This window comes from Cucurbita pepo, chromosome 12, assembly GCF_057944985.1.
Source record: "Cucurbita pepo subsp. pepo isolate OVF chromosome 12, ASM5794498v1, whole genome shotgun sequence".
In the NCBI taxonomy this organism is placed as follows: Eukaryota; Viridiplantae; Streptophyta; class Magnoliopsida; order Cucurbitales; family Cucurbitaceae; genus Cucurbita; species Cucurbita pepo.
In genome coordinates this window covers 13,430,107-13,453,243 of record NC_141809.1, presented here as the reverse complement: position 1 = coordinate 13,453,243, position 23,137 = coordinate 13,430,107, and the positions used below count along the sequence as shown (strand labels likewise).

General features: G+C 39.3%; 7 protein-coding genes and 1 pseudogene across 8 annotated transcripts; 6 read left to right on the top strand and 2 right to left on the bottom strand.

The window, feature by feature from the left end:
• The first annotated feature begins 183 nt into the window (after positions 1-183).
• Positions 184-4,299, top strand: PPH (pheophytinase). Its single transcript, XM_023693016.2, is given in 7 exon segments — positions 184-330; positions 774-1,454; positions 2,151-2,377; positions 2,452-2,643; positions 2,729-2,885; positions 3,930-4,136; positions 4,138-4,299. Coding segments are annotated over 6 exon segments (1,479 nt in total). The 5' UTR covers positions 184-330; positions 774-788; the 3' UTR covers positions 4,168-4,299.
• A 980-nt stretch (positions 4,300-5,279) lies between these two features.
• On the bottom strand, positions 5,280-6,066 carry GLYI8 (Lactoylglutathione lyase / glyoxalase I family protein). The gene is made up of 2 exons (XM_023693021.2): positions 5,682-6,066; positions 5,280-5,600 (listed from the first exon to the last, which is right to left on the bottom strand). Exons 1-2 carry the CDS (start codon positions 6,045-6,047, stop codon positions 5,358-5,360), a joined length of 609 nt encoding a protein of 202 aa, XP_023548789.2. The 5' UTR covers positions 6,048-6,066; the 3' UTR covers positions 5,280-5,357.
• Positions 6,067-6,485: 419 nt separating this feature from the next.
• LOC111807339 (uncharacterized) lies at positions 6,486-10,288 on the top strand. Its single transcript, XM_023693019.2, has 8 exons — positions 6,486-6,702; positions 7,247-7,360; positions 7,707-7,775; positions 7,894-7,913; positions 7,995-8,047; positions 8,148-8,178; positions 8,260-8,341; positions 9,711-10,288. Exons 1-8 carry the CDS (start codon positions 6,519-6,521, stop codon positions 9,914-9,916), a joined length of 759 nt encoding a protein of 252 aa, XP_023548787.2. The 5' UTR covers positions 6,486-6,518; the 3' UTR covers positions 9,917-10,288.
• A 345-nt stretch (positions 10,289-10,633) lies between these two features.
• Positions 10,634-11,431, bottom strand: LOC111807752 (UPF0496 protein 4). The gene has a single exon (XM_023693621.2). The coding sequence runs from the start codon at positions 11,429-11,431 to the stop codon at positions 10,634-10,636; it is 798 nt and encodes a 265-aa protein (XP_023549389.2).
• Positions 11,432-12,398: 967 nt separating this feature from the next.
• On the top strand, positions 12,399-14,493 carry LOC111807751 (serine carboxypeptidase-like 40). Its single transcript, XM_087129311.1, has 6 exons — positions 12,399-12,861; positions 12,954-13,061; positions 13,161-13,435; positions 13,507-13,979; positions 14,060-14,165; positions 14,275-14,493. Exons 1-6 carry the CDS (start codon positions 12,468-12,470, stop codon positions 14,440-14,442), a joined length of 1,524 nt encoding a protein of 507 aa, XP_086985437.1. The 5' UTR covers positions 12,399-12,467; the 3' UTR covers positions 14,443-14,493.
• A 442-nt stretch (positions 14,494-14,935) lies between these two features.
• Positions 14,936-17,453, top strand: LOC147790026 (serine carboxypeptidase-like 40; annotated as a pseudogene). The gene is made up of 8 exons (XR_015423289.1): positions 14,936-15,341; positions 15,455-15,562; positions 15,649-15,784; positions 15,879-16,026; positions 16,324-16,357; positions 16,468-16,924; positions 17,005-17,110; positions 17,222-17,453. The product of XR_015423289.1 is annotated as a serine carboxypeptidase-like 40 (transcript).
• A 1,026-nt stretch (positions 17,454-18,479) lies between these two features.
• LOC111807750 (serine carboxypeptidase-like 40) lies at positions 18,480-20,653 on the top strand. Its single transcript, XM_087129304.1, has 6 exons — positions 18,480-19,003; positions 19,096-19,203; positions 19,289-19,563; positions 19,697-20,169; positions 20,249-20,354; positions 20,462-20,653. Exons 1-6 carry the CDS (start codon positions 18,610-18,612, stop codon positions 20,615-20,617), a joined length of 1,512 nt encoding a protein of 503 aa, XP_086985430.1. The 5' UTR covers positions 18,480-18,609; the 3' UTR covers positions 20,618-20,653.
• An 853-nt stretch (positions 20,654-21,506) lies between these two features.
• On the top strand, positions 21,507-22,495 carry LOC111807340 (Acyl-CoA N-acyltransferases (NAT) superfamily protein). Its single transcript, XM_023693020.2, has one exon. It carries the CDS (start codon positions 21,615-21,617, stop codon positions 22,278-22,280), a length of 666 nt encoding a protein of 221 aa, XP_023548788.1. The 5' UTR covers positions 21,507-21,614; the 3' UTR covers positions 22,281-22,495.
• The last annotated feature ends 642 nt before the right edge of the window (positions 22,496-23,137 follow it).

Genomic DNA, 23,137 nt, shown 5'->3' with positions numbered 1-23,137 from the left:
TAATTTTCTGTTCTTGTCTGATTCTTTGGCAATCCCAATTACTAATTTGATAATCGAAGTTCCAATTATTTTCCTGGTCTGCAGAGCAAGGCGAAGCGTCTAAGCATCAAATTCCCCGGAAACTCGGAGAAGACTGTGACCCATGCCACTTCCCTCTCCTAACTAGAGGTATGAGCACACAAGTAACATTGTCGATTCTTCAATTTAATCGATTTGTGTTCCTTTTCCGCTGATGGATCTGTTTTAGATGTGATTAATTCTTCATTATTCTCTATAATTTCTTGTAATTTTGCTCGGAATCTGTCGGCGAGTCGAATTTTCGCCAACACTGTAAGGAGTTCATCCTGTTGTTGAGTTTTGTTTCGTTTCGATCCTTCTGTTTCTGATAATCTTCTTGTTTTTTGGTTTCTATTTTGGAGATCTATGTATTTTGTTTATCGAGGTTGTCAGATTTTGGATTAGGTTAGTAATGTTGAAAATGACTCTAGATGTCGATAACATATGCTTTTCAAGTAGAGGGAACTTGAACACTTATGCTTTTCAATTCTCTTTGTTGCCGTGAAACTAGCTTACATCTCGTAAAGATTTATAGTGGAGAAAGCATAACCGATCTCTTATACTTCTCCTCAAGTTAAGCAACTACTAACAAATTATCCTAAATAATAACCTCTTTTGATAAGTCAATCACTTCATTCAAATTTGGGGAAGTTCATTCAACTGTTTGGGGAACTTGTTTCTGAATCGGTGTTCTTTTCTTTGGCTAATCATTGCAGGATAATTTTGTAGACATGGAGGTTCTGTCTTGCAGCTCAGTTCCAAACATTAATGTTCTGTTCTTGAGGACAAATTGTGCTGGAAAAACCTTGAATCCAAGTTTTGTAAACCTATCTGGTTTAAGCAAACGTGAAATCTTGTGTGGTAGAATCAAAGCTAGAACAAGATTTTCTCAACCAAAGGTCCTATGTAGAAGCTATGGTGGCTATGTGGTTGATGGAGAAGGAAATTCGGTAAGCATATCGGAGAGCGGTGGCGAGTCGGCGACGAAAGTTCAAATTCCTGGTTTGCCTGATGAATCCAATGGTGAATCCAGTGCTCAAATTAGTAGTTGTTTTTGGGAATGGAAACCAAAACTTAGTGTTCACTATGAAAAAGCTGGAACTGAAAATGTGAACTCTCCACCTGTGCTTTTTCTTCCTGGTTTTGGGGTTGGTTCCTTCCACTATGAGAAGCAACTTAAAGATTTGGGACGTGATTATAGGGTATGGGCCATAGATTTTCTTGGCCAGGGCATGTCATTACCAGTTGAAGATCCCACTTCATATACTAAGGAAGGAAATGAATCAAATGGGCAAGATTCTTCTTGGGGTTTTGGAGATGAGACTGAACCATGGGCATCTGAGCTTGTTTACTCTATTGATTTGTGGCAGGATCAAGTTCGCTATTTCATCGAACAGGTACCCAAAATAATCGTTAATTTGTGATAGAGGTATTCATTTGACTCGTAGGTCAGATTCATAGCTGAGCCTATACCTGGTATATTGCAAACTTCGTGTCAAAACCGTAACAACCAGACTCACCACTAATAGATATTGTTCTCTTTCGGCTCACCCTTTCCGACTTCCCCCAAGGTTTTTAAAATGCTTCTGCTAGGGACAGGTTTCCACACCTTTATAAAGAATGCTTCGTTCTTCTCTCTAACCGATGTGGGATCTCATAATTCACTCCATTTGGGGTCTAGCGTCCTTGCTGACACTCGTTCCCTTCCCCACCGATGTGGGAACTCACAAAAACAATCTAGTTGCACTAGTTTTTACATTAATCTACAAGTCAAACAAGGGCTACCGAACATATTTTCAGGCTTTTGTGAGATCTCACATTGGTCGGAGAGGAGAACAAAGCATTCCTTATAAGGGTGTGGAAACCTCTTCCAAGTAGACGCGTTTTAAAATCGTGAGGCTGATGACAATATGTAACGAACCAAAGCGGACAATATCTGCTAGCAATGAGCTTGGGCCGTTACATGCACTACACAAACAGATTTTCCAACTTTAGGCTATACAAACTAATCCGTAAAAGAAGCATCTCTTCTCATTGTGACTGCTGAAAGCTGACATTGAAAATCATATTGATATCCCAAATGATCATTGCAGGTCATTGGTGAGCCAGTCTACATTGTGGGCAATTCCCTTGGAGGGTTTGTGGCATTATACTTTGCAGCCTGCAATCCTGAACTAGTAAAGGGTGTTACGTTGCTAAATGCAACACCATTCTGGGGATTCTTTCCTAATCCTATAAGATCACCAAGATTAGCCAAAATGTTCCCTTGGAGTGGAAAGTTTCCATTACCAGACAGTGTGAGAAAGCTCACAAAATTCGTGTAAGTTCATTAATCATTCAATGAACTGTTGAATATCTTTATATCTGTTCTCTTCACACTCTGTTCGATATCAGTTGGCAGAAAATAAGTGACCCCGAGAGCATCGGAGACATCCTCAGGCAAGTCTATGCAGATCACACGACGAATGTCGACGATGTGTTTTGTCGTATCGTGGAAACAACACAGCATCCAGCTGCAGCTGCATCGTTTGCATCAATTATGTTTGCTCCTCAGGGGAAGCTATCATTTTGGGAAGCTTTATCAAGGTGGAACATAATTTTGATATTAAGATTCAAATTCTTTACCTGTCCTGTTTTGGCTTAGATTTGTTTGTTTGTTTGTTTTGCTTAGATGCCATACGAATTCAGTGCCAGTTTGTCTGATATATGGAAAAGAAGACCCATGGGTGAAACCTGTTTGGGGGCTTCAGGTGAAAAGGCGAGTGCCTGAGGCTCCATATTATGAGATTAGCCCTGCTGGCCATTGTCCCCATGATGAAGTCCCCGAGGTATACTTCTTTCTTAAATGCATGTGAGAAGTTTACAGAAGAGAAATACAAAAAAACCGCAACCGAATCCGACCCGAAAAAGAAAACGCTTTAGGGAAAGGGCATTTGGTAACTAAAGAATGAGGATCGCCTTTTCCTTGTATCTTCCTTTGTCGTTGTCGGTGGGTGTCCTTAACTCGAAGTTTATGTTCGGTCGAATTCATATTAAGACTCCGAAATTTAAAGTAGAGCTTTGTAACAATATTGTCCGCTTTGGCCCGTTACGTATCACCGTCAGCCTCACAGTTTTAAAACGCGTATGCTAGGGAGAGGTTTCCACACCCTTATAAAGAATGATTCGTTCCTCTCTATAATAGATGTGAGATCTCACAATCTACCCTATTTGGGGTCCAGCGTCCTCGCTGGCACACTGCCAAGTGTCTGACTCTGATGCCATTTGTAACAGCTCAAAACCCACCGCTAACGGATATTGTCCGCTTTAGCCCATTACGTATTGCCATTAGTCTCACGGTTTTAGAACACGTCTATTAGGGAGAGGTTTCACACCCTTATAAGAAATGTTTTATTCTCCTCTCCAATCGATGTGGGAGCTCATAATCCACCCTCTTGAGGTCCAGCGTCCTCGCTAGCACACTGCCAGTGTCTGGCTCTGATACCATTTGTAACAGTTCATGCCCACCACTAACAAATACTGGTCGCTTTGGTCCATTACATATCACTGTCAACCTCACAGTTTTAAAATGCGTATGTTAGAGAGCGTTTTTCACACCATTATAAAGAATATTTCGTTCTCCTCTCCAACCGATGTAGGATCTCACAAGCATAGCTTGCTTATTCCTCGAGCGAGCTCCAAACTAGTTAATATAAGATGCTTATGTTCGAGATATTCAGTCGTCTATTAAACAGAACCGATCTTTGAACAATGCCAAAGTTACTCGACATAAGACCTTGCTGATTTTTAATCAAAGATATCTTCTGATGAATTTTTGTGGGTTTGGGAGATTTTAGTTTGAAGAACACTGAAAGTATGGTTCGTTGTAACAGGTTGTGAACTTCTTACTACGTGGGTGGATAAAGAACTTAGAGACAGAAGGCTCAGCGGCGTTGCCTCTGGTGGGGGAACCAGACAGCAATGGAGACGGCAACGTTGTGAAGGATTTGGAGTTTGCACGAGAAGGATCAAAGAAGTCGGTGTCTGTCCGATTGTATGGAGCCACTTCTTCGGTTGTGGAACGGATAACCTCTTTATTCAAAACTGCAACAGTCAAAGCTTAACAATTAGAAAGAATGTTTGTTTTTAAGCTTTGCCTTGCGTTGTAAGAAACCCAAATCAAACTCCTTTTTTCCCATTTTGTACAGAACATGTAAGAAAGGGTTAGGAAAGAAAGGAAAAGATGATTTCTTGAACAGAAAACAGCTACACTAGTGGTTCACTCTTTTCTATTTAGCCCCACAAAAACCTCAAGAACATTAGTGTTGTCTTTGTTTCCAAATTTTCAAGGTTTTTGAATGGGAAAGGGACCAAGATGCTCGAATTGAGTTGAACGAACCAAATGATGACCTGGTGTGTAACACGAAAAACCTTTCGATTAAGATAGAGCTTCTTTTAAGAAGGATCGAGATGGACTTTGTCTTAAAAGAAGGACGAAAAATACTTACCATGAATGAACTCTTTCAAGTGAAAAAGAACCACACAATATTCTCTTTCTTCATCTCGTTGCAAGAATTACCAAAACATTTGATTCTGTGCGCACTGTTTTCTAGCCGAAAGACTTAAATCTCTCAACTCTTGATCTTCTACCAATTTTAATGTATTTGAATAAAAAAAACACTCTAGAATTGATTATGATATTAAGATCGGAGAGAAAATCGTAGTACATAGCACGAAAAATATTTTGATTCAAAAGAATGGCCGTGAATGTACGAAAAACCTTTCAATTGTTTTCGATTTAGGATAGAACAAGACAATGAATGTATTTAAATACGAAAAACAATTCATAAAAAATTGAACCGAATAGAATTCGGTAAGTTATTATAGCTATTATGATATTAAAATTCGAGATGAAATCGCAAACGATATATAACACAAAACTTTTCGATTCGAGATGACATATAATACAAAACTTTTGATTCGAGATGAGATTTAGAGTCGTCTAAATAAAACATTTTAAGAAAAATTTTCAAGTTAAATTTTATCTCTTCCACTAAAATATCTAATTTTATTTAGTAACCAGATAACTTATTAATTTTTTAAAATCTAAACAAAGAAATTTTTAAAAACTTAGTTTTAATTTACAAAATTCGATTAAAAATTCAAAAAAATTTTTTCTTTAAAAAAAGAACATTGGCAAGAAAGTAGGAAGCATTTTAGATTTTGCAGGATAAGATTATGGATGAGAAAAACAGTAAAAAACTAATTTATAATTATCCCAAAACTTCTCTCTCCATAATTCTAAATCCAAAATGTCCAAACTATTTTTGTCCATTCGATTCCAATGGAGGGTTGTGGCGACCGGCCGGAAGCCTGATCCTGCCGGATGAACCCGCCGGAACCACCTTCAGATTCTCGCAGTTGCAGATCTCGATCATGAATCCGTCAGGATCGTTGAAGAAAAGCTGTTCGATCGATTCGCCATTCTCCTCGTCCAACGTTCTCCTCATGTATTTCACTCCCAATTCCTTCAATCTCTCCTCCATGGTTTCCATATCTTCGCACTGCCACACTTCAATTTCAAGAAACAAAAACCTAAAATGTATTCAAACTTTTCTTTGCGATTTTTTAATTCAGAAACTGACCTGAAACGAGATGTGGTTGTCCAACGGATCCAGATGGTCCTTATCGCCTTGACGAACTCCATTATCTTCGTCCTCTGATTGCATCAAGTGAATCCCGACGCCGTAGTTGAACAACCAAGCGCCTTCGAAATCGAAGCTCTGCGGCCTCTCGATCAGGACAAACCCTAGGACCTTGGTGTAGAAATCGACGGAATCCTTGACGCTACTGCACACTCTGGAGACGTGATTGAGCGCCATCAATGGAAGTGGATGCTCTTCCTCCTTACTTGTACTCTCTCTCTCGGTAATTTCTTCGGATTCTCCGTCGTTGTTTTCTTGGACTTCATTGTGGACGGTGGCCTTCCGATCTGCGATCTCTTTTTCCATGTGTAGCGGCGTTGAACAGAAGCGAAGGAGTGGAGAAGAGCGTTGACGGTGGTTGGTTTAAAAGGGGAAAGAATGGCGGCGGCTAGGGCACACGTGGAGAAGGAAGGAGAGTGCCAACTGCCATGGAAGAAGAAGGAGCTGTACGTGGGAGTTCATGCGGAGAAGACGTACGGCTCATCGCTTTGCTTTGGTTTATGGAGAAATAATATTTTAAATAATTACTTTGGTTTGAGTTACCTCTCGACTTCTAAGCTCACGCGCATTTCTCTACGCGCACTCACCACGCGCTCTCGATCCCATCCGGACCAGAGTTCAGCCGACTTCCCCGTTCCTCTCTCTCTCTATAACCCAACCAAAGGTTTTTGTACCAGTTCACCGGAACCACCTAACAATCGCCGCCGGCGTATTGAAGCTCTCATCGTCTTCTTGCCGCTGTGAAATTTTCCGGCGGAGGCGGCCGTAGGTGAAGAGATGAACAGGGACGCGTCGAGCTGCAACACCTACGACTACGGCGATGCTGTCTACTGGGACTCTCGTTACCAGCAGGAGGCTGATTCTTTTGATTGGTACCAGCGTTATGCTGCTCTTCGTCCCTTCGTTCGTAAGTTCATCAGCACTTCCGCCTCTGTCCTTATGGTCGGCTGTGGTAATGCTGGTAACTCCCTTCTCCTTTCTGCCATTTTCCAGTTTCATTTTCTTTTGAGATTAGAATAGTTCTCGTGGAGGTATTGGAAGTTGAAATCGGAATGGATCTTCGATGCATTCAAATTTTGGTGGATTTTAAGTTCATCGCATTGAGAGATTTGTGCGGTTTAGTGTAAGAGAAAATTGAATCTCGGAGCTATCTTGGAATTTTGCTACTAAAAATTCATAGTCAGGAATGAACTTGAACACTTGGTTTTAGTATTCAATTGTTTTGGTGTTAATCCGGTCCGATTCTCACGGAAATTGGCTCTGAGAGAATCATTCTTGAACTGAAGTAGCTTAGTGTTTGGATAAATCAACTTATTTGAGAGATGAAAGCATGAACAGTGTCATATTTTGTTTGATGATTAATCTGCAGATTGGAAACGATACCCTGAAGAAATTGATAACTGATGCAGTGTAATAAAGAGCTTTGGCACATTAAATATGACCCAATTGTTGTCTGCTTCTTCATAAAACATTGATTTTAACCGTTGCATCTTTTGTACTTGTAGTCATGTCAGAGGATATGGTCAATGATGGATATGAAGACATAATGAATGTTGACATTTCTTCGGTGGCAGTCGACATAATGAGAAGAAAACATCAGTTCATCCCCCAGTTGAAATGTATCCTCTGAAGCTTGCAACTTAGTTAAATTATCATAAATGGTTTATTTTGATTTCAGAATAGCCCTCAAGTTGTTTATGTTGACAGCATTTTTCTTGCAGCTTAGTTAAATTACCATAAATGGTTTGTTTTGATTTCAGAGTAGCCCTCAAGTTGTTTGTGTTGACAGAATTCTTATTATGGCCATTATTATTGATAAGTTTGTTGAATTGAATCATAAATACTCAGGTATGGGTAAAGTGTAGGAGAGACGGTCCTCTCAAATGGTTGTCGTCGTCGTTGTATTCCCGTTTTTTAGCTAAATTATGTTTTTCTCCTACGAGTTCCCTTGACAAATCTGTATAGACATGGAAATGGATGTCCGAGACATGAGCTTTTTCCCAGACGAGAAATTCGATGCTGTCATTGATAAAGGTATGAGTTCTTCTTAATCTTCATTTTACACACCATCAAAGTTCCCAGTCTTTAATACTGAAGTTTGCTCTATGTGTTGATCTTTCAATGCCTCGTGGCCTCGTGGTTCTTGATATAGGGACACTTGATGCATTGATGGTATGTGAGCTTTCCATATTTCTAATGCATGTTATTCACTATTTTTTCCCGCGTTCTAATTCGTTAATTGCGTGTACATAGTGTGGCACTGATGCTTCGATTAGCGCTACTCAAATGCTGGGAGAAGTGAGTAGGTTGTGGACTTTATGAACTTCATAACATCGATCGACTAGCGTAGATTCTGGTCTTTTGGTTTTACATTTCTCCACTGATTTTTCGCTGTTAATTCTATAGGCTTCTTAAACCTGGAGGAGTCTATTTACTGGTAACCATCTTTTATCTCTCATGAGGCTTTGCTTTTTAATGTTCTGTTTGCTGTAAAATAATCAAAATTGGTTGTTTACAGATCACGTATGGGGACCCGAAAGCTAGGATGCCCTATTTGATGCGACCTTCGTACAATTGGAAGATAGCGTTGTTTATAATCCGTGAGTTCTTTATCATCCTCTCACCGAACTGATCCTTCTTGTTTTCGGGTCTCTAATTGATACAGGTCTTCTTTGGATGTTTACTTGCTTCCTGGTTTTGTTTCAGACCATATCTATGCTGAAAAACAATTTTTTTTTTTTTTTTTTTTTGAAACCTCAGTCAACTTCTGAAGATAGAAGTCCAATATTAGATTTACAAGAACTCACTCCCCGAGTGTCACACCTGTTGAAAGCTCTGAACATGAACTATGAAGGGCCTTTGTTTCAAGTTGGAAACTAATTGATTGATACGATCTCTTTGCTTACCTTTGAATCTGTAACAGTTTAAGTCCACTGCTAGTGGATATTATCTTTTTTGGACTTTCCCTTTCGGGCTTCCCCTCAAGGTTTTAAAACGGGTCTGCTAGAGAAAGGTTCCACACCCTTATAAAGAATGCTTCGTTCTCTTCTCCCCAACCGATGTGGAATCTCACAGAATCTCTTGTACCTATCCCGCTACTCTCTATGACCTTCCCTCCCCCAACACACACACAAGAAAAAATGAAACAAAACTCTTTAACGTAGGTAAATTCAAGCCATATTGCTATTACGTGTAACGGGTGTACCGTTGCTTTCTCGAGGCTGTGTTTTCACAGCCGAGAAAACTAGATCATTTATAGACCCGACTAGATAGAAGGGCATACTTCTTTGAAGTGGTTTTTATTGGAAGAAATGCTGCTACTGTTCCCTGGTTAGCTTTCCCAGCGGGTGAGCTTGAAAATTGGCTTCCTTGCTATGTGATTGGGGCTCTTGGGGGGCTCTTGGATGCGCTCCTTTCATGGATGGCATTATGTTTGCTTTTATTTTTGTTAAATATAGAAACAAGCTGATTCATAATGAAGTTGAATCTGTTGATGGCACCTCTACTTTTTCTAAAAGGTCTTAGTTTTGAATCCTCTCACCCCACAAGTGATATAGTTATGCCGATGGCTGTTTTTACATGGCCATCTGCATCAACTGAGCATCGTTCTTTTGGACTATTCCCAGTTATGTTGAAACCAAAACATCACATTCATTTTGCTTCTATTTCTTTCATTCTGGTATCATATTCTATGTTAAGGATTCTTGGGAGAGAATCCCACGTCGACTAATTAATGGGTTGATCATAGGTTTATAAGTAAGAAATACATCTTTATTGGTATGAGGCCTTTTGGAGAAACTAAAAGCAAATCCATAACATCTTATGCTCAAAGTAGACAATATCATACCATTGTGGAAGTTTGTGGTTTGTAACATTTTACGTCAAGTACTTTTATTTGTCCCTTGTTTTCAGTTCTATGGAATTTGGAAATATAGATCCTTCTCAGTTCTCATTCTTTACTTTGTACAGCAAGGCCAGGATTCCAAAGGCCGGAAGGTTGTAACACACCAGAGAAACCATATCTAGAGCCAGTGCCTCTGACCGACAACGGCTTGCTGTTGCCAAGTTTTGTCATAGAAGACCCAGATTCTCACTTCATATACGTGTGTCAAAAGATGGACGACTCGGATCTTAATAACATAGCTCCGTATCCATTGAGCGCAGATGTGTTATAGGAACAAAGAAGGTACCTTACATACCTTTTATCATTTGCATCCCATCCTATTTTACAAGCTTGAATATGATGCATTGTTGTTGTAAAATGATGTTCCTTGAAAAGAAGGATAATTAATAGACATAAAACAACAATAAAACTAATACATAATTGAGGGGATACCATGAGAGAGTCTAGATTGACAGGGGCTTCTTGCATGCAATTATGACAATGCATTGGCCATGTTCTTTGTGCCATGTTTCTTGGGTGGGAGTGCTTGTTTGAGCACCTCAAACAAGTAAACTTGGGTCACACGTAAACGCTATTGAGCATTTGAACAATAGGGATGATGCTGTTTTGATTGGATCTTTGATGCTATTCCCACTTTTTTGGATGTGTTTGTCTATTTTCCCTCTATTTTTTTTTTTTTTTTTCTCGTTTATTATACGGAAGTAAAAGATCATTTAAGATCATTCAAGTCGATGGATCATTACAACTAGATTTAAAATTAGCTTTATATATTGGATATGATAAACGACTAGATTTAGGATTAGTTTTATATAGCCAATAAGATAAACGACATTATGTTTTCGTAGCGTAGATATGTATTATTTATCATTTTTTCGCTCATAAATACAATACAGTAATTAGATAGATTTCCAATAAACACATAAGTTTAATTAAACTTGATTGAATTTTGAGGGGAAAAAAAAACTTCATAAAATCTTCACTTCAATGCTTAGGAATGTCTGAAAACATCAAGCAATCGGCTTCTTCCGTCGAGAACCTCCGAGAATCTCTCATCCACCTCCTTCCCCAATCTCTCCACCGCCTTCTCCAACCTCCCCAATCTCCTCCTCATCTCTTCCGCCGCCTCGCCGCTACCGATGATCTCCGCCGCCGCATTGTTCACCTCGCGCACCTCCTCCGGCACACTCCCCTTCCCTGAAACTACCGCCAAGATCATAGAATCCAATGCCTGAAACGCCGGAATCGCCACACCGGCTGCTAGTTTTCTCATCTCCAAATACGCCGTCGAATCTCCCTCACAACCAGAAAGCACAACCCCACAAATCCAATACCCAATTCCCTCCATTGTTGCCAAAGCTTTCTCGACCGCCCACTCCTTCCCGGAGCCACCGTTCTTCTGATCTCCCACAGTTCCTCCGATCACTAACCTTTCAAAACCCCTCATCGGAACAATCAGTTCCAGACGAGAAACCGCCATTGAAGGGGAGCTCTGAATTAAGCTCAACGCATAAGAAACAGAAACCCGAGACTCCCCCAATTGGGATAAAGAAAAACTGATGGAATTTAGAAGATCAAGCAAATTGAGACTATAATTCAAATACCCATCAACCAAGTGGGCGCCCCATTTTCCAACGGGGTGCTCCAAATTAAAAACCAATTTGGCAAACGCCTGATGCAGGATCGGCAGAGCCTGAAGAAGCTGAAGAAGCCAAGAAAACGACAACAGTTCCAAATCGGAACTCGACAATAAAAATTGATTCAAGCAAGACGACACATCGTCCTCCATAGCTTGAAGACAAGAAACGGAGGAAGAAGCTTTACATCCATGGCGGCCATGGCGATCGTGAAGCTTGGAACAGAGCTTATTGAAGGTTTGAAGCAAAAGGAGCATCTTAAGAGAGCTGAAATTTGCAGAACCCAGAAGGGCGCTTGCTGTTTTAAGCTTCAACAATGGCGGGGTGTTGAGTTTCAGAGCTTTTATAGAAGGCGACCGGAGGAAGAGGAAGACGAAGAGGAAGCTTCAATGGCGAAATCCGCGTTCTCTCTGGCTTAAAGCCCAAGACAGTGAGAAAATATTTGACCATTTTGTTTTTTTTTTTAAATTAAAATTTTAAATAATATTGCTTACGTGTCATTCTCTACTTTTTACAAATAATTTCAATATCCGAAATTCAAATAAATATTTTATAAAAATTGATTAATAATTTATTTATTTTAAAAAACATAAATAGTCATTATTTTTGTATTCACTAAAAAAAATCAATTACACATTAAAATTTTATAACAATTTAATAATAATCATATAAATATTAAATTGAGAGAGGTAATTACGATAACAATAATAAAATTTTGTGTTAATATTTTTTTAAAGTTGGAGATTCAATTTTTCTAATAAAATAACCGATTATAATTATAATCAATAGAAATATAATTAAATTAGTTTATGAGATAATTATGATTATAATAATAAAATTTTGTGTTATAATATGGTAAGATATTTATAAAATATATTTCTTAAAGTAGGAGATTTAATTCTCTGATAAAATTAATAATTATAATTTTAAATAGTGGAGATATAATTAAATTAGTTTAGGTGACATGGCGCAACGCGATTGGCAGTGACATAATAAATTAATTGGTTATTTTCAGTTTTGGGTATTTTTATCAAACCCTACGTTCAAGGTCTTCAAACCATTCTTCAAACTCCTCTATCCATTTTGGTCATTTGCTTAACTAAAAATTGTACGAATTTAGGGATTGTTCTCTTATTTAACTCCTCTCTTTTCCATTCCGATTTCATCAGAGAGTACCGGCGATCTTCAATGACAGCCGGACATTCGATTCTCCTCTGTTTCTTCGTCTTCTTCCTTGCGATTCAAATCGCCGCCAAGAATCAGAAGGAAGCTCTTGACGCTCTCTACAAGGCCAAGTTCTTCAGGAACTCAGACGCCGCCGATTCCTCCGAGTTTTTCTTCCGCAACGAAGCGGCGGATCAAAACACCGAGGTTTTGCCGACGGTTGAGATTGACGATCAGGCCGGACGGAAACAGCAGGACAAAATCGAACGGCTGCCAGGACAACCGCCTAGGGTTGAGGTATCGCAGTACGGCGGCTACGTGACGGTGAACAAAACCGCCGGCCGTGCTTTCTATTACTACTTCGTTGAATCTCCTCAAAACAAGACCTCGTTGCCGCTTCTTCTATGGCTCAACGGAGGTACGCCGGCGACCTGGATTTAAGTGATTTTTTTAAAAATATTTTTAAAGTAAAATCAGATTACACGTGTTGATAAATGATTGGCTGCGTAGGGCCTGGGTGTTCGTCTCTTGCTTTTGGAGCCATGGCTGAACTCGGTCCCTTCCGCGCTCGTAGCGACGGCAAAACCCTCTTCCACAACAGATTCTCATGGATTCACGGTACTAATTTTTTAAACATTTATAGATTTTCATGATTTTATTACTAATTATGCCTCCAAATTTTTATATTTGTTTAAAAATTTTATTTATACTTGCTAGTTGCGAATGTGTTGTTTTTGGAATCACCCGCTGGAGTGGGATTCTCGTACTCCAATACTACATCTGATTACCAAAGCAATGGAGACAAGAATACCGCAATCGACAACTATGCTTTTTTGATGAATTGGTTGGAGAGGTTCCCAGAGTATAAGGATCGAGATTTCTATATCTCTGGTGAGAGTTACGCCGGTCATTACGTCCCTCAGCTAGCTCACGTCCTTCTCTCACATAATAAGAAGGCCGGAAAGACGATCGTCAACCTCAAGGGTATTATTGTAAGTATACCTCTTTCTCTCTCGGATGGGAACATTAATTTGGACTTATCTTTTCTTATTTGTTATTTCAGATTGGAAATGCAGTGATCAACGACGAGACGGATGAAATTGGAAGGTATGATTTCTTCGCATCCCATGCACTAATTGCCGATCGAACCGCCAACGACATAAAGAAGTACTGTGACTTCTCACCGAACGTGATGGAACAGAACTCGCAGTGCATAGCGTTGTCGAATATAGCTTACTCCAACATGAGAATGATTGATGTTTACAACATCTACTATCCACTATGTTTGAACAGTAGCCTAACACATTTGCCAAAGAAAGCGTCAGTGATGAACTACGATCCTTGCAGTAATTCCTACACAAATGCGTACTTGAACCAGGCAGAGGTTCAATGGGCGATGCATGCCAACGTGACAAAGCTTACGCACGATTGGGAGCCTTGTAGTGATGTCATAAACGGGTGGTCCGATAGTCCTTCCACTATTATTCCTCAATTGCGAGAGTTCATGGACAATGGATTAAGAGTCTGGGTTTTTAGGTAATTTAATAATAATTCATACTTATTGAGAAAATGATAATAATTATCAGTATTATAATTAACTACAATATTGGTTTCAGTGGTGACACGGATGGGAGAGTACCCATTACTTCCACCAAAGACTCTATTGCCTCAATGAAGCTTCAGGTGAAGAAATCTTGGTACCCCTGGTCTGTTAATAATGAAGTACGTTCTTGTAACTCTATTTTCCTATTAAAATAAACGAGTATTTAATCTAACCTCACTTAGCTCGTTCTAATTAATCCCGATTTCGATTTTGACACTGAATTTGTAGGTTGGAGGGTACACGGAAGTGTATGAAGGCGAGTTGACATTGGCGACGGTGAGAGGAGCGGGTCATGAAGTGTCAAGCTTCCAACCAAGAAGAGCCCTTGCACTTATCACACACTTCCTTCAAGGGACTCGTCTCCCAACCGCTACTCCTCCTTCTCAATCTTTGTAACAGTTTTTCGATCTAATACTGATACTTATAATGGAGAACGTGTTCCTCGTACATTCCCGCTTGAATCTTTGCAAAAATAAATAGAAAATTTCATAGATACGGTAAATGAAAAAGAGAATATAGATGAGGACAAGAAGGCTTCCCGTACCCATACCGTGGGTATCTCTAGTTATAAACCGTCTCAACTCGACCCAGCCCAACAAAAACGCTTATACTTATACTGCAAATTTATAATTTTAAGTAGTATTATAATTATTTTTAAATAAACTTAATCAATACAAAAGTATATATATATATATATATATATATATATATATATATATATAGTATTACATGGAAACTAATTTTTCAATTTATAAGTTTCCATTTAAAGAACTTGGAAGGATAAAAAGAGTTTTGGAATTGTACGGCCGCCAGCCTGGCATCACATTTCAATTTTCAAGATATATAAAGTCCGCTCCTCCATTTTCGATTCAGAGAGTTCGAGCAATCGCCATAGCCATGGCGGCTGGACATTCAATTCTCCTCTATTTCTTCTTCGTCTCCTTCTTTGCGTTTCAAATCGCCGCCAAGAACCAACAGGAAGCCCTAGATGCTCTGTTCAAAGCGAAGTTCTTCACGAACTCAATCACCGCCGTATTCCTCCGAATTTCTCGTCCGCAACGAAGCGGCGGATCAAAACACCGACGATTTGCCGACGGTTGAGATTCACGATCACACCGGACTGAAGCAGCAGGACAAAATCGAACGGCTGCCAGGACAACCGCCTAGGGTTTCGTTATCGCAGTACGGCGGCTACGTGACGGTGAACAAAACCGCCGGCCGTGCTTTCTATTACTACTTCGTTGAATCTCCTCAAAACAAGACCTCGTCGCCGCTTCTTCTATGGCTCAATGGAGGTACGCCGGCGACCTGGATTTAACTCTTTTAATTCATCGGAAATTTTCTTAATATTATTTTATTTCTAAAATAAAATCAGATTACACGTGTTAATAAATGATTCGTTGCGTAGGGCCTGGGTGTTCGTCTCTTGCTTTTGGAGCCATGGCTGAACTCGGTCCCTTCCGCGCTCGCAGCGATGGCAAAACCCTCTTCCACAACAACTTTTCATGGATTCACAGTACGAATTTTTTAAATATTTATAGATTTTCAAGGTGAAATTATTAATTATGCCTCAAAATGTTTATATTTTAAAAAATTTGCTAGTTGCAAATGTGTTGTTTCTGGAATTGCTGGCCGAAGTGGGATTCTCGTACTCCAATACTACGTCGGATTACATAGGTAACGGAGACAAGAATACGGCAAACGACAACTAAGCGTTTTTGGTGAATTGGTTAGAGAGGTTCCCAGAGTATAAGGATCGAGATTTCTATATCTCTGGTGAGAGTTATACCGGTCACTGACAACTAAGCGTTTTTGGTGAATTGGTTAGAGAGGTTCCCAGAGTATAAGGATCGAGATTTCTATATCTCTGGTGAGAGTTATACCGGTCACTTTGTCCCTCAGCTAGCTCAGGTCATTCTCTTACACAATAAGAAAGTTGGGAAGACGATTGTCTGTCACAATTTAGTGCAACTTATTTTAGTTTGAATTAGTTATGGAATATATGATATTCGTAATCTTCCAGAATATATTAGTTAGGAAATATATCTTAGATATCGTAATCAGTTGAATTTGAATAGTAATTTTATTTTATTATCAGGATTTAGTTAGTTTATATTTTCTTACTAAATATTATTTAGTATCTTGTATCCTATTTAAAGGTCGTGAATATCAATGAAGATTGAACATTTTGATCCCAATTCTTTTTCTAATTCTTAAATCGGTATTCTTTAGTTGAGTAATAATATTTTCATATCTATGCACACTTTTGAGTGGTAGATATTGCGTCATTGTCAACCTCAAAGGTATTATTGTAAGTATACAGCTCTCAAGCTTCTTCAAAATCCTTTAAATTTGGATGCCAAGAACAAGGAAATGCATTTGAAATGGTCATTGAATTTCTGTTCTTATTGTTAATTTTAGATTGGAGATGTAGTGATCAAGCGAGAAATGGAATGTATGATTTCTTCGCATCCCATGGACTAATTGCCGATAAAACTGCAAACGACATAAAAAAGTACTGTCACTTCTGGCCAAACGTGACGGTACAGAGCCCGCAATGCTCAGCGGCATATAAAATAATGGCCACCAACACGAATGCGATCGACATTTACAATATCTATTATCCAACATGTGTGGACGGTAACCTGACACAACATCCAAGGAAAGCAACAGTGATGAACTATGATCCTTGCATTGATTACTACACATCAGTTTACTTGAATCAGGCAGATGTTCAGAGGGCGATGCATACCAACGTGACAAAGATTGCATACAAATGGGAGTCTTGTAGTAATGTCATCATGCGTTTGGTCTAGTACGTCCACTGTTATTCCTCTACTACAGGAGCTCATGGACAGCGGAGAGTATGGGTTTTTAGGTAATTTAATAATTATTATTAGTCGTTGGAAAAATGGTAATAATTATCAGTATTATAATTAACTACTATATTAGTTTGAGCGGTGATACTGACGGGAGAATACCCATTACTTCCACAAAAAATTCTATCGCCTTAATGAAGCTTCCGGTGAAAAAATCTTGGTACCCCTGGTTCGTTCATCAGGATGTACGTTCTCGTAACTCTATTTATTTTTATTAAAATAAATGAGTATTTGATTTAACTTCAATTAGATCGTCCTAATTAATCCCGATTTCGATTTTGACGTTGAATTTGTAGGTCGGAAGGTATGCCGAAGTGTACGAAGGGGAGCTGATGTTGGGGACGGTGAGAGGGGCAGGTCATCAAGTGCCAAGCTACCAACCAAAGGAGCCCTTGCGCTTATCACACACGGACTCCTCTACCAACTTTATCACCTCCACCTCCATCATAAATTTGGCGCTTCTTGTTTAGTTCTAATGCAAATATGTAATATATAATGAAATAAATAAAGGTATTACATTTCAACGTACGAGAATATGTTTTTTTTTACTCCATTGTCGGGGCATAAGCGCTCTTTTGCTACCCATATGTGAAACACGGTCTTAGTTTTCCGTGACTAAGATCGCTCCCACATCAGTAGCGTTTATGATCGGCCTACTTAACTATGTATTGATCGTAAAGGCATGACGACACAATGCCCAACCAAGAAAGTGGTTACATCTAGTATATTTGCCCTTATTCCCAACATGCTATGGTACCTTGAAATGGATAGAAGTGGGTCGGGTCTGTATTTTGAGCTCATGTAGGTGAGATTAGGTGAGAATCTCATTCTTAATAAAACTCTACTTTCAAACGAGCAAATTTAGTTTAAACATTAAAATTAAGTCTCAAAATAACTAATTTTTTTTAAATATATTTATATTAAGGGGAACTGGGATATAATCCCGTCTTTAGCCTCATTTATAGTAAAAAATGTTTTTCACTCCTCTTCCATTCTCGGATTAAATAGTAAAATGGATAGGACATTGAATCTCCTCATTTTCCGGGAAAAGTGGATAGGACATTTCTAAATGCATACTAAATCGAGTCTTAAATAACTCTGCATATATTTTCTCGATATATTCTTTAATGGAAACGTTTTTTTTTTAATTAAAATATCGGTGAATTATTTAAATTTTATTTTTAAGTAAAAATTAAAGATTATCAATAGAAATAGAAGGCAAACGAATATAATTCTGTCTTCTTTATAATTATATTAATGTAATATTTTTGAAAAAGGAAAATTAGAAATGCAATAAAATTTGAATTCGCCAGAAAAAGTTATATTTGTTGGCTTCCATTTAAAAATTGGAAGAATAAAATGGGTTTTTAAACGTAGGGCCGTCACCGTGGCACCTTATTTCCGTTTTAACATCATCCGAATTCAATCGGCGTGACATGGCGCAACATGATTGGCGGTGACACAACAAATTAATGGGTCATTTTCATTTTGAGTGTTCTTATCAAACCCAACGTTCATAACCTTCAAACCATTCTTCAAAACATCACTCTCCATTTTAGTTATCTTTTGGACTGTACAGATTCTCATCGGCCTGGATTTAGAAATTCGGAAAAATCCCCAAATTCTTCCATTATTTAACTCCGTTTTCCATTCCGATTTCATCAGAGACTACCGACGATCTTCAATGGCGGCCGGACATTCGATTCTCCTCTGTTTCTTCCTCTTCTTCTTTGCGATTCAAATCGCCGCCAAGAATCAGAAGGAAGCACTCGACGCTCTCTACAAGGCCAAGTTCTTCAGGAACTCAAACGCCGCCGATTCCTCCGGTTTTTTCGTCCGCAACGAAGTGGCGGATCAAATCACCGACGTTTTGCCGACGGTTGAGATTCACGATCAAACCGGACTGAAGCAGCAGGACAAAATCGAACGGCTGCCAGGACAACCGCCTAGGGTTTCGTTATCGCAGTACGGCGGCTATGTGACGGTGAACAAAACCGCCGGCCGTGCTTTCTATTACTACTTCGTTGAATCTCCTCGAAACAAGACCTCGTTGCCGCTTCTTCTATGGCTCAACGGAGGTACGCCGGCGACCTGGATTTAAGTGATTTTTTTAAAAATATTTTTAAAGTAAAATCAGATTACACGTGTTGATAAATGATTGGCTGCGTAGGGCCTGGGTGTTCGTCTCTTGCTTATGGAGCCATGGCTGAACTCGGTCCCTTCCGGGCTCGTAGCGACGGGAAAACCCTCTTCCAAAACGACCTCTCATGGGCTCGGGGTATTTATCGATATTCAAGATTTAATTATTAATTATGTCATTTCTTTGAAAAAAAAATCATTTATACTTTAAATTATTTTGCTAGTTGCAAACGTATTGTTTTTGGAATCACCGGCTGGAGTGGGATTCTCGTACTCCAATACTACATCTGATTACCAAATCAACGGAGACAAGAGTACGGCAATCGACAACTATGCATTTTTGGTGAATTGGTTGGAGAGGTTCCCAGAGTACAAGGACCGAGATTTTTATATCTCTGGTGAAAGCTATGCAGGTCATTACGTCCCTCAACTAGCTCACGTCATTCTCTCACACAATAAGAACGCTGGAAAGACGATCGTCAACCTCAAGGGTATTATTGTAAGTATACCTCTTTCTCTCTCCAGACTTCTTTGTGAAGAATAATTGAACTTTTTATTTTGTTTAATGATATCTCAAACAGGCTCGTTGACACAACCAACCTTGTTTTTTTTTTCTTATTTGTTGATTTTAGATTGGAAATGCAGCAATCAATGACGAGACAGATGAAATCGGAATGTACGATTTCTTTGCTACCCACGCACTAATTGCCGATAGAACTGCAAAAGACATAAAGAAGTATTGCAACTTCTCGCCGAACACGACAACACAGGATCTAAAATGCATTAAAACCATGAAAATAGTTGAGGGCAACACAAGAATGATCGACATCTACAACATCTACTATCCAATATGTGGAAACAAAAGCTTGACAGATCAACCGAAGAAGGCAACAGTAATGAAGTACGATCCATGTACCGATTACTACACGCACGCGTACTTGAATCGAGCAGAGGTTCAAAAGGCAATGCACGCCAACGTAACAAAGCTTGCATATAGGTGGACGCCTTGTAGCAATGTCATCAATAATTGGTCCGATAGTGCATCCACCGTTATTCCTCTACTGCGAGAGTTCATGGATAGTGGCTTACGAGTATGGATTTTCAGGTAATTTAATATTAATTATTAGTGGTTGAAAAAGTAGTAATAATTATTAATATTAAATTAAATAATGTATTTATTTCAGCGGTGACGTTGATGGGAGAGTACCCATCACGTCCAGCAAATACTCTATTGCCTCGATGAAGCTTCCCGTGAAGAAATCTTGGTACCCTTGGTTCGTTCAACATGAGGTACGTTCTTGTAACTATTTCTTTATTAAAATAAACGGGTATTTGATTTAACCTCGCTTAGATCGTTCTAATTAATCCCGATTTTGATTTGAACGTTGAATTTGTAGGTCGGAGGGTATGCGGAAGAGTATGAAGGGGGGTTGACATTGGCAACGATGAGAGGGGCAGGTCATGAAGTGCCAAGCTTTCAGCCAATAAGAGCCCTTGTGCTTATCACACACTTCCTTAAGGGCACTCCTCTCTCAACCTTTTCTTCTTCATAAACTTTTTTTCATATCTATTATGAAATATACACAGATGTTTTTGGTTCCGATTCATTAAGTTTATTTTAATTGATATTGAGGATTGGGTCGGGTTAGATATCATTTTGGGTTGGATTAATTTTCTTGAACCAAACCGATTCTAGTTTCGAGTTTTAGGTCATTGGCGAAAGATTTGGGCTAATCCAAACTAAAATGGGTCGAACATTATATAGAGAACAAAAGTTAAGTCTCATCTCTTTAGATGCTGACTTTGCCCCTCGCTCTTAGTCATCACCCTCACTTATGCCGCCAACCACGTTCCTTGCCCTTCCCTTGTCGTCGCCGCTAGGCGTAGATGAGATGCCCCTCGCAAACGCTAGCCATCGCCCTCACCCATGCCATTAGCCACGCTCCTTGCCCTTCCCTTGCCATTGTTGCTAGAAATAGACGAGATGCTCTTCACAGACATGGTGGCTCGCCCTGTCATCGCCATCAAACACAAGGGCCACTTATAGACACAACTCCTTGTCCTTGTCAACAACAACCGACAACCAAACCCAAAATTAGAGAGGTGGGTTGGATTGAGTTGCGAAACAATTTGGGTTCATTTAACCGACCCAATCCAATCTACAACCTTATTTAGATCAAATTTCCTATATTTTTAAAATTCTAGTATTATTTTAGTTTTTAAGCGTGTTTTTTAACATGTTAATTTTTATTAGGATAGAATAATAATAATAATAATAATAATAATAATAATAATAATAATAATAATAATAATAATAATAATAATAATAATGGGGACTAAAATGGTAATTTAACTCATTTTATGGACTAGAAGGTGTATTGGGCCCAAATGCCCACGGCCCAAAGAGCAAGTGCCCGAAGCACCCTTAGCAGCTTTCATTTGATTCTTCCCGTGTGTGCTGCTCTCTTCTTCGTCGATTTCAATCTCCGCTGCTCCGTCTTCAACCCTAACCCTAATTTTTCTCTCCGATCACCAGCCCCAGCCCCAGCCATGGTCTGCATACGCAAAGCAACCATAGACGACCTTCTGGCTATGCAAGCTTGCAACCTTTTTTGTCTTCCGGAGAACTACCAGATGAAATACTACTTCTACCACATTCTTTCCTGGCCTCAGCTTCTTTACGTCGCCGAAGATTACAACGGCCGGATCGTCGGCTACGTTTTGGCTAAAATGGAGGAAGAAAGCAACGAGTGTCATGGCCATATTACCTCCCTTGCCGTGCTTCGAACGCATCGGAAGCTCGGTTTGGCTACTAAGCTCATGAGCGCGGCTCAGAACGCCATGGAACAGGTTTATGGAGCGGAATATGTTTCCCTTCATGTGAGGAAGAGTAACAGGGCTGCTTTCAAGTTATATACCGAGACTTTGGGGTATAAGATCCATGATATTGAGGCGAAGTACTACGCGGATGGTGAGGATGCTTATGATATGAGGAAGCAGCTTAAAGGGAAGCAAATTCATGGCACTGGTCATCACCACCACCACCATCATCATCATCATCACCACCATCACCACGGGCACGGGCACGGGCACGGGCATCAACATGGTGGTGGGTGTTGTTCTGGTGGTGATTCTGGGAGTGTTGCTGAGATAAAAGCAGAGTCTAAGGCCAATGCATCGAAATCAGACTCTAAGGTTAATGAGAAATCTGGATGAGGTGGGTGGGGGCTATTTTTTGGTTTTGGTTTCTTGAGAAGTGGTATTTTTAATGGATAAATTGTTTGTGTTTTGAATTTATAAATTCTGCATTGTGGATAAACTATACTGTTTGCGAGTACTTATCCGATGCAGTTGTTGATTAATACCCTGCCTGAGAAACTACATTGGCTTTTAGTGCGCTATGAATCCTTTAGAATCTGTTTTGTGCTTTCCATCTTGATTATGTGATAGTTCTATCTGTGTTTGTGCATCTCTATAGTTAACTGGGTTCTTATAAGTTGCAGACCTCTTGTTTGTCTCTGGATTTTGGGTTGTCTTTTCCTCTCTAGTGGGCATGTTTCTGGTCGTGCCACCCAAAAGTTTTCCTAATTCTATTAGGAATTATGTGGATGGTGACAAACACTTCAATTACTGTTGGATAAGTTAAGTCTTCGGTAATTTGGATGCTTCTTGATTCTTTCTAGTATATTGTGAATCAAGATGTGTGTTATCTTTGAGAGAATTTATTTATTGGTTGGATGTATGTTTGATTCTTAATCTTATGATGAGCAGTGGAGGGTAGTGTGATGGCATAAGCAAGTAACATTCATTAACGTATTCCATTTCTATGGCAGCGGAGTGGCAAAGAGTGTTGTTTGGTAGTTCTTTAAACTTCTACATATTTGTTTGAGTGCAACAAGGGATTTGAACGTTCAAACTCAAGGGAAGAAAGTGATGCTTTTTTGTGTCATTCTGTGCCCTTACATACTCTGAAGGTTGAGAATTTTTGGGATTTGTTTTTACGAGAATCATAGTTGCTACTTTCTATTAGGTATTCAGTGAATAGTTTAGAATTTGAGAACTGGGAGATACAA

Excerpts from the sequence above, each read along its gene's own strand:
- LOC111807339 (XM_023693019.2), top strand. The coding sequence starts at position 6,519 with ATGAACAGGGACGCGTCGAGCTGCAACACCTACGACTACGGCGATGCT. Across the intron at positions 7,776-7,893 it reads CGATGCTGTCATTGATAAAG|GGACACTTGATGCATTGATG; the intron begins GTATGAGTTCTT and ends TTCTTGATATAG. Across the intron at positions 8,342-9,710 it reads GATAGCGTTGTTTATAATCC|CAAGGCCAGGATTCCAAAGG; the intron begins GTGAGTTCTTTA and ends TACTTTGTACAG.
- LOC111807340 (XM_023693020.2), top strand. The coding sequence starts at position 21,615 with ATGGTCTGCATACGCAAAGCAACCATAGACGACCTTCTGGCTATGCAA.
- LOC111807750 (XM_087129304.1), top strand. The coding sequence starts at position 18,610 with ATGGCGGCCGGACATTCGATTCTCCTCTGTTTCTTCCTCTTCTTCTTT. Across the intron at positions 19,564-19,696 it reads TCAACCTCAAGGGTATTATT|ATTGGAAATGCAGCAATCAA; the intron begins GTAAGTATACCT and ends TGTTGATTTTAG. Across the intron at positions 20,355-20,461 it reads CTTGGTTCGTTCAACATGAG|GTCGGAGGGTATGCGGAAGA; the intron begins GTACGTTCTTGT and ends TTGAATTTGTAG.
- GLYI8 (XM_023693021.2), bottom strand. The coding sequence starts at position 6,047 with ATGGAAAAAGAGATCGCAGATCGGAAGGCCACCGTCCACAATGAAGTC. Across the intron at positions 5,601-5,681 it reads ACAACCACATCTCGTTTCAG|TGCGAAGATATGGAAACCAT; the intron begins GTCAGTTTCTGA and ends GAAGTGTGGCAG.
- LOC111807752 (XM_023693621.2), bottom strand. The coding sequence starts at position 11,431 with ATGGAGGACGATGTGTCGTCTTGCTTGAATCAATTTTTATTGTCGAGT.
- LOC111807751 (XM_087129311.1), top strand. The coding sequence starts at position 12,468 with ATGACAGCCGGACATTCGATTCTCCTCTGTTTCTTCGTCTTCTTCCTT. Across the intron at positions 13,436-13,506 it reads TCAACCTCAAGGGTATTATT|ATTGGAAATGCAGTGATCAA; the intron begins GTAAGTATACCT and ends TTGTTATTTCAG. Across the intron at positions 13,980-14,059 it reads TTAAGAGTCTGGGTTTTTAG|TGGTGACACGGATGGGAGAG; the intron begins GTAATTTAATAA and ends TATTGGTTTCAG.